We start from the raw sequence: 9,175 nt of genomic DNA on the forward strand, positions 1-9,175 counted from the left end.
ATTACATATATAGGTATACTTTTTAAATGACAAAATCCAATTCTATTTAATCCATGGGTAATATAACTCAAGAAAATAAGGGTTGCTTAAATTTTGAACCCTTTTAGATGTGCAAGAGGACTTCTATGAAACACTTTATGTATATGGGAAAATATTACTATAATCCTTGAATGATTTACGTGCAAGGATTTATTTTATTGGGGATAGATAAAATTGCCTGAAGACAATGCAATGGCTTCTCCCAGTTATCCCTGAGTTTCTTTTTATTCTTTTTTCCCCATAGGATTACTGCTGTGCTTAAGTTCTGATTGATGATACACTCATATAAGGCACTTATTTACAAGGTCTAGACTTAAGACAGAATCACAGCATTTCTGCAAAAGCCTTCTAACTCTCTATGTTTGCTGCTCCAGGACTTCTAAGTAGTCAGGTTCAGCATGTAAGTTAGCTTTCAGCTCAAAATACTCATTTTTAGTCTGTTCCACTAATACCTTCCTCGGCCTTGAGTACATTAATGTCTCCATCAACTTTAACTCTTCATGGGCTCCTGGATAATGTACCTCCATATCAGGCTGAAGTTGAGCAATGTTTTTCCTTAGGTATTCTGTGATTCCCAGTTGCTGAAGTTCTCTTTCTCTCTCTAAAATGTTCCTATATAACGAACTGGCATCCTGGAAGGATAAAAATTCAGTGGATTTGTCTGTGACTTTGTACTTCATATTTGATCCTGTGAGTGGGGAATGATTTTCTCGTTCTAAGAGACTTCTTTGGAGATGTTTTGCGTCACTTCCCTCTTTCTCATTCCTTTCTTCTTCTTCTTCCAGATGCTTTGAGCCAAAGGATGGGCTTCTATAGACGTGAACCACAGGGCTCACCATGTGCTGCTCATAGAGTGATGCTGTGGGTCTCTCAGTAGTGTGGTGAGTTGTTTTATGGCCGTACATGCTATACTGGAGATGCACAGGACTGTTGTCTCTCATCTGTTCATCAGCTTGTTTCTTTTTGTATCTTCTCCTACGGTGGAGAACAAGAACCACTATCCCTGCAGCACAGAACACGATAGTTATGAATACAATCAGCAGTCCTAGTATTAAAACAGATAGTGGTACAGCATCGGTAAGTGATTTAAAAATAGTGTCCGCTGTAGTTGTGGCTGTAGGAGTATTGACCATTACGTAACTAGTCTGAGTTGGCAAGGATGGGTTATTGACCAAACCTGGGCAAAGAAGTTCACTGTTAAGTGCTCTCAATTCCTTTTTGTCTAGGTGCTCTGGAGAGGTGCAGAGTATTTCATCTGTCACTGTGTTCTTACTTAATTTTTGTATCCATTGCTGCAATCCAACCAGGTCACAGGAACAATCCCAGGGGTTGTCCTCAAGGTCAATCTGGGTCAGTAAATCAAGGTCATCCAAGATATTACTTACAGGTAGATGGGTAAATTGGTTTGTTTTAAGGTTTACCCTCATAAGAGGAACCCCTGAAAAAATATGTGGTGGTAAAACTTGCAGGAGGTTGTTGTTTAAATAGAGGACTTTAAGTTTAGGCATTGGATTGAAGCTACCAGGTAATATTTCCTTAACGCCATTGTATTCAAGATATAAGTACTCAAGATTGTGGAGACCAAGGAACATACCTCCACTTAATTTAGTCAGATGGTTACCATTCAGATAGAGCTTTTGTAATCTTGTTAAATTCACAAACGATCCTTCTTCGAGAACCTCAATGCGATTGTTTCCCAAGTGAAGCATTTCCAAAGTGAAGTATTCCACTAGATCAGACTTCATTAAGGTATGAATAATATTCCCTGCGAGAATAAGCTTTCTAGGATTTTGTGGAGGAGGTTTTAGATCTGATAAGCTTTCAATATTGCGCTCTTGACAGTGTATTAGAAGTCCTGATGGGGAGAGTACTTTGCAGTTACAAGGAATAGGACAGTAGAGTCCTGGAAGTTGAGTGAATGGCTTTGTAATATAAGGTATTAAACCTGGTGCTTTGGTGGGTGGTTTTAAAAGAGACGTGGTCTTGGTTGACATGCCACCATCACTTATTGAAGATGTTACTGCCAGATGTAATGATCCTGAAGGATCCTCGTGTTCTTCAAACGCTGGTGGAGTGGAGCAAATTGATTCCTTTTTCAGCCGGCTCAGTATGCTTCCTTTGAAAAATGGAGGGCTGTTGCACACAATATCACCAATTATAGACTGAGGGGGCATGTTTTCCAACCAAAGTTTTAGCTGTAATAAGTCACAATTGCAGGCCCATTTATTGTCCTCCAACTGGAGATCCAATATTCTGCCAATGTGTTCTAAAAAACCAACATAAGGCAATGTTTGCAACTGATTTCCACGAAGATCTAGATGGGTTAAAGGAACAAATCGAAATATGTTTGGAGGAAGACTCTCAATAGCATTGTCATTTAAAATTAACACTTTAAGTCTGTTGAGCTTGCTAAAGGCACTTGGTTCAATCACTGTAATAAAATTGTTATCTGCTTGTAGGAATTCCAGGTTTTCCAGTCCATGGAAAGTATCCTCTTTAAGAATTTCTAAAGAATTGTGATTGATATGAAGTTGCTTAAGAAGGCCAAGGCCATTAAATGCACCAGTCTCAATATCTGCAATATTGTTAAATCCAAGGTGTATTGAGATAGCATTGGTAAGCCCAGAAAAGTCATTTGTGTGAAGCATTGTCAAACCATTATTTACTAAACTTAAGTGGAAAGGTCGTGATGGTGGCACGCTTATTTGGGATAACTTCTTGATACCTTTCTCTTCACAATTTATTAGCATCGTGCTGTCTTTTTCCTCACAATTGCAAAGAGAGTCACAAGAACCTCTGGCTGAGGCAGAGGACATTGGTGATTGGGACTGTGACGATATACAGGCAAGGAGAGATGAATACAAGAGATGACTCCAAAGTTTCATGTTGTCCTGTGATGGATCTGATTCTGTAAGATAAAATGCAATAGCAATGGGCTTCAGTGGCCAGGAGCAGGGAGGAGATGAATCTGACATTTTCAAAATGATAGGTTTTCCTCTAAAAGGCAAAATGTTATTATTCTGAATATATAAATACATTGCTGAGTCCACATTTTCTTTTACTTTTTACAAATATTATGACTGGCAGGTTTATTTTACTTTTAACTTGCATTGTGATAAAAATCTAAAATTTAGGTCAGGGAGAATTTAAAATGTCAACTCAATTGTCTTCAAATCTACCAAATAATCTGCATTTTAATAGACATGAGGGGTGCTGGCTAAATGGACCATTGATACTTTGATATGATACAAAAATGTATACTTGAGAAGACCCTGGCTTTTTTTATTTTTTAGCTCAAACTAGATGAATCTAAGGCTGAAGGATTACAATAAAAGACAAATATGTAGGTATTAGCCAGAAGCAGAGAGACCCGTAGGGAATTCAAAGATGATCGTTAGAAGGAATGTATGTTTGCATGCATTATACACTTCCTTTAGTTTTGTGTTTGAACTGGATATCACAATATAACATCTAATAACTCTGTGTTTAACCTGCGTTGATTTTGGCTTAAGATACTTATTAATTCCATTATTTATTTTAAAACTTTGAGAAAAAATATGTCTCTATGTAGTAAAGTTGAACTTTATAAAAGATTTTGTTTTAACTATGTTGTCTAGGGCAGTTTGTATAAGCCTTGTAGTATCAGATATATATGCTTAAAGGCATCCATTCAAATTTCACTTCAGTCACACTTTATATTGAATTTCTAGAGGTGGAATATTCACTGCTACTTTTAAATTCTACTATGGATAAGGTTAATATCATAAAAAATAAAGAAGAAAAATTGATCTTTAACACATATTTCAGGCTATTATAAAAGAACAAACAATGCCTCATATAAATTTCTAGCAAATGACTCCCTAATGAGGTCTTGAACCAGGTTTTAGGGCACTGAATGTCATCACATAGTTAAGCAGTTGATCTTTATTATAAGGCTTAATGTTGCAAACAATGAACTATAAAGCAAGTGTCACTATATTAAAATATTTGAGGATATCTCTAATTTAGGAAATAAAAAATGACAGTTCAAGATAACAATATCACATATTCCAACTCCTTAAAAATGTAATACCTGCACCTGACATAGCAATTAAAAAAAAAATTCTAACTCTAAAATGACAGCAGTGGTGTGGTAAATACTTTGAAGTCTAATGGTATCTAATTTTATTCCTTTCTTTTAAATATTGCACTTTAAATTTATATAGACTAAATCGAAAGGTAAAGAAACACCACATCTTATAACTATTCGACTTTTGGAAATGATAATTGCTTTAATGTTTCTGGATGGAATGTGAACTTTGAATCTAATTAAAAATCACAATTAGATAATACATCCCAGAATCCAATCAATAATCCTGAAAATAAACTTTGACTCCGTGAAAATACATTGTCTTATTGAAAACATGTATAGTATGAAGTTTCTGAAAGGTAAAAGGCAACCAAAGACATCAAACAATAGAGTCCCTTTCTATATAAAGGGAAAGTTAGCAGGCTGAATGTTTCCATAGGGAAATAGTTTGATTTTAAACAACTCTGAGGGCTATGCTTAGAATCAAGCAGCTTGAAGTTGGAAGTCTTCATCTTGTGGATTAGCATCCACAAACACTGAAACTACTTTTCCATAGATTACCAAGAAAGAATACTATGCATTTCACCAGGCACAGTATCTTAAGAAAAGAGTAAATAACTTCCAGATGAGACTCTCTCCTCTTGTTATTTTTTTAAAATCTTATGTGCATTTTATGCTCTTCAAAATGTCCTAGGGAACAGTTTCTAGTCTTTTCAGAAATACACACAAATGTGAAAAGTGGTTCTATATTGACAATCTGATACAGTGTTAAAGAGGTCAAAAAATCTCTATTTACATATTTGCAAGTCAGGAAAAAATAAAAGTGGTATACAAAATACAAAGAATCTTTTCATATTGTACTTGTATTTCAAATACAACAATGGTGTTTGGAAGTAATCTTCCCTTCAAAAAGCACAAATAATTCAGTTTCCCATAACAAACTGCATGCTGTAAAAGAAATAGTAGCATATTATTTTACTTGTTCTTCTCTACAGCCAGCTGTTGGACTAAATGTCTGCTGCTCACAGAAAACAGGCATCTGCTACAGCATTAGTTGTGCCAGTGAGCAAGAATGAAACTGGATATCCTTTAATGCAAAGTTATTGTTTTTCCAAGAGGCAAACAGAAATTCAATCACTTTGGGATAATGCAAAAATATGTATAAGGAAAGCCTGGAAACATTCATCTTACCTGTAAAGCAAAGACTTCCTGACGTTATCTGTAATGCACAGCTGGAAGAGATGTTCAAAGTAAATTCAATTTCTTTATTAAAAAAGAAAACACCGACCACCACGTACTTTCTTCTCAAATATCACTTTTTGGCAAGTCCCATCGCTTTATAAAGTTAAAACCTCTGGTCAAACACAAAATGCTGAGCATTTCATTGAAAATATTTCAAGCAGAGTGCATACTAGATCATCCTGAAGCAGTTGTCCTTTTATTCCCCAATTAAAATTCACGGCATACTTCACAGCTATGCTGACTTTTTTTGCATATAGTTAACCATTTGCAAGCTGCCGAGTGCAGTAAATAAACAAGATGTGTAACAGAGCTGGGATTGATCACTCTTGCTTTCTTAGGCTGTAGATGCAAGCTGCAGCAATGTTCTCTTTCCTCCCTTTCTAGTCTTTCTTGTTAGTTCAGTTTGTTATTAGTCAGATTGCCAAGGGCTGGGAGGTAGGCGTAAATAGACTTCTTGGCTTTTGACTCAGCCTTTAAGCCCTTCCCCATCAGAGCGCTTTAATAGGCCAGTGTCATTTAACACAAGAGACAGCTCCACCTTGGGACTCAACTCCTCCTCTGGCAAATGGTTTTTCCTCTCCCTTTAAATACCAAATACAGTGCAAGTGAATTTTGATGCGAATAATTACATGTTTCTTTAAATGTTTAATAATATTGTGTTATACAGCAGGCTAAATAATACACTATATTAAATTCTCATCTAGCACAGTACTGTACTGTTTGCACATGTGTGCAGGAAAACTGCAAGTATGCTACCAATAGAATAGTTACTTCAGTTTTATTGTTTTTAACTGGTATTTATGGTTGAAATTGTGCACTAATTAAATCTTAAAATGTTAACGTGAACTGCTTTCCTGAAACATTTGTATTCTTGTATTCACCATTTGAAAAAAAAAATCTTTAAAGCCTCATGTCTGAGACTCTAAGCTTTATACTTCTTTTCTTTCCCTACAGCCAACGTTCAACAATGAGATTAGAAATGAGGTTCTTTTTTCAGGTAGATAGTATTTATTTGGAATGGAAATATGATCAGTTAAAAATACCTTCAAGAATCTTCATTACACATGGTTGTCTCTAGTTGAAAACAGCCTATCACTTTCAAAAATATGAAATTATGTCTTTCCAGATAAAATGAAACAAGTTAAATGAATACATAAAAATTACAATAACCTGATTTTTATGGTACTAGCTTAGGGAGCATTTTTTTCCTAAAAAGATTATATTTAAAAAGTTACTTGTTTCTTCAACTCTTAAAAGTTTCTGAATCATCACTAATAAAACTCTCAACTGTCAGATTCGTTATTTCCCCAAATGCCTATGTTTTAAAACTCACTCCTCTTTACCTACATTCCAAGGACCTGGACTTTTTCAGAGCCAAAATGAATATACTAGATGCTATCATTTATTCATTTTGAAACAGGCTATGTTTAGAAACACTCTTCCCTATAGGTTCTAGAGGTTACCTATATTATATTAGGTCTCATTTCAGAAAAAGTATTTTTTAAGAGGTTTTATGCAGCTTATATCATCGAAACAGGAAGATACAGATTAGGTTATTATTTAATGATTGTCTGCAGTTATGCACTCAAATTCACAAAGTTTTCATATCCTTAATGTGGAATAGTTGTTTTAAAAGCCAAGGATTTTGAGGCAATTTCTAATATTCTCACTTTTCTTTATTTTACAGCTTCTCACTAAGTTCTTCATTTAATAGCACTGTGTGCTTTGATAGAATAGAGATTATAATACAGATGAGGGTGTGGAGAAAGAGAATAAAGATAAGGAATAAGATAATAAGGAGAATAAGAGAGAATAAAGGAAATGAATTACTTTTGGGCACAGTCTGCTGCTAACTGAGAGCCAAGTTAACTTAAATCAGTCTAATGATTTAGACAGGTGGTGACAAAACAGAGTTAGAATCAGTGAGAAAACAAGGAACTAGAATAATTTTTCTTCTAACACTGTAGACATAATTCTCCAAATGCATTCATTTAGGTTTTGGAGGCAAAATAACACGAGAAATGCTCTGGAAGTATAGTCTGTGGTGGAAAAGTTGTTCAAGTAGCCATATGGGACAAATGGAAATAAATTCCTTATAAACTGATATATCTTCTCCAGCTTGAGGATGTGTTGATTTTATTCATAATATATACCTACTATATATTTGCTGTTATTTTTCTTGAATCCTTTGCCTATATATAATATGTTATCTTTTTCATGCATAAATTACTGGTTAACTACACAATAGTCAGGGATAAAAGGAGTGACTAACAAGCCTTTGAAAAAATTCTCTACAATTTTCATAAGTTTTGGGTGGGAACATAAAGGTTAGGTGAAGAATTATTGTTTGAGAAACATTCTGTAACTTTTAACTTAATTCAAAGGAGTAATATTGATAATGAATTACTTAGCATTACCTCAAAATTAATAGTAAAGTACATAACAGCACATTTGAAATGATTATAGCTAAATCCACCCAGCTCTATGTTTTGTTAACTACAGTTCCTCAGTTGTTTCACTAAGTCAATAATGCAGTCATTCTTTCCAAAATGCTCATGGCAGAATGTGTTAATTATTGTTGGACAACATTTATTTTAGCAACATTTTTAATTTCCAATGATTACCTGGAAAAGTATTTTCCAGTGTAGCTTGCTCCAAGTTTTAATAATAAATATCTTAAGTGATCACAATAAATACTCAATTTTATTACTCTTTCCACATAATTTACCCCAGTGACTCTACATTGAAAAATACTAAAAAGTAATCTTTTTAAATCATATCTTCTAAGTTATGCTTTTTAGAATGTGCATCTTAAATAGCAAACGTGAAAATATTCTTGTCACATTGAAGAGTACCAAGCAGTCAAAAGAAATAAACGTATCTGTGTTAGTCTCCTTAGAGCAGCAGCATATGTAAGGCAGCACAGTACTTTCAATATCAGGACTTAGGAGAAGGCCTTTCCTTCCCTGCTTATCCAATGAGACACAGGCCAGATGGAAGAATATTTTATGAAATTTATTGGACCAATACTTTATCTGGAACGAAGAGAATAAAAAAAAAGATTGTTCACTGGAAAGAGGGAAAAAAATTAACAGTGAAAGAGATTTATTAATTCTGTATAGGTCTAGTTCTACTTCAGAACACCTGCCCACCTTCTTCAGTGCCACATTTAAGTGGTCAAGTGAAGATGTATAGCAGATTGATTCCAACTCAAGAAAATGGAAGGTTTGAAGAGAGAGGTCTTTGCACCATGTGCAATGTAGAATGAGACATATTTAAATACTCTGAAGGTAGAATGTATAAAACTTGATGACTCTTTGGGGATGATAATACTACAGATGGTCTTTCAGTATTCGTTGGTGATTTCATTCTTTTAAGAAAGAATTTAAAGAAATAAGTCTAAATAAATGTCACTTTTTAAGTAAATACTTGTATCATTAATGTAAAAGAAAAATACAGCACACATACTTGAGAAACAGTTATTATTGTGGGCTCTGTCTGCTCTGTACTCTCAGGGAATTACAGTGAAATTCATGATAATGCTATGAAGACTGAATATTACAAATATTTTCAAATAATGTCTAAATTTATAGATCTGTAGAGATCTTGTGCACTGGTTTTATAAACATTAATAAAGACATTTTGTTTTTTCTTATTTCGAAGTAAAAGTTTTCTTTAAAATAATAATGCGGTGAAGTCTACTTGAAAAAATAATTTGACTTATATACATAAATTCCATTCACAGAAAATAATAATAAAAGAATATTGCCTGTCTTTCACAATGCCATGCTATACAGTAACCTTTGAATTTGATTCCCAAATGTT

The 9,175-nt window shown here is 34.2% G+C and overlaps 1 protein-coding gene across 1 annotated transcript; it reads right to left on the minus strand.

The window, feature by feature from the left end:
- Positions 1 to 395: 395 nt before the first annotated feature.
- On the minus strand, positions 396 to 5,343 carry SLITRK6 (SLIT and NTRK like family member 6; the record flags this gene model as incomplete). The annotated part of the gene is made up of 2 exons (XM_082859237.1): positions 5,300 to 5,343; positions 396 to 2,947 (listed from the first exon to the last, which is right to left on the minus strand). Exon 2 carries the CDS (start codon positions 2,922 to 2,924, stop codon positions 396 to 398), a length of 2,529 nt encoding a protein of 842 aa, XP_082715363.1. The 5' UTR covers positions 2,925 to 2,947; positions 5,300 to 5,343.
- Between the last annotated feature and the right edge of the window lie 3,832 nt (positions 5,344 to 9,175).

This window comes from Leucopleurus acutus (genome assembly GCF_964270905.1).
Source record: "Leucopleurus acutus genome assembly, chromosome: 18".
Classification (NCBI taxonomy): Eukaryota; Metazoa; Chordata; class Mammalia; order Artiodactyla; family Delphinidae; genus Leucopleurus; species Leucopleurus acutus.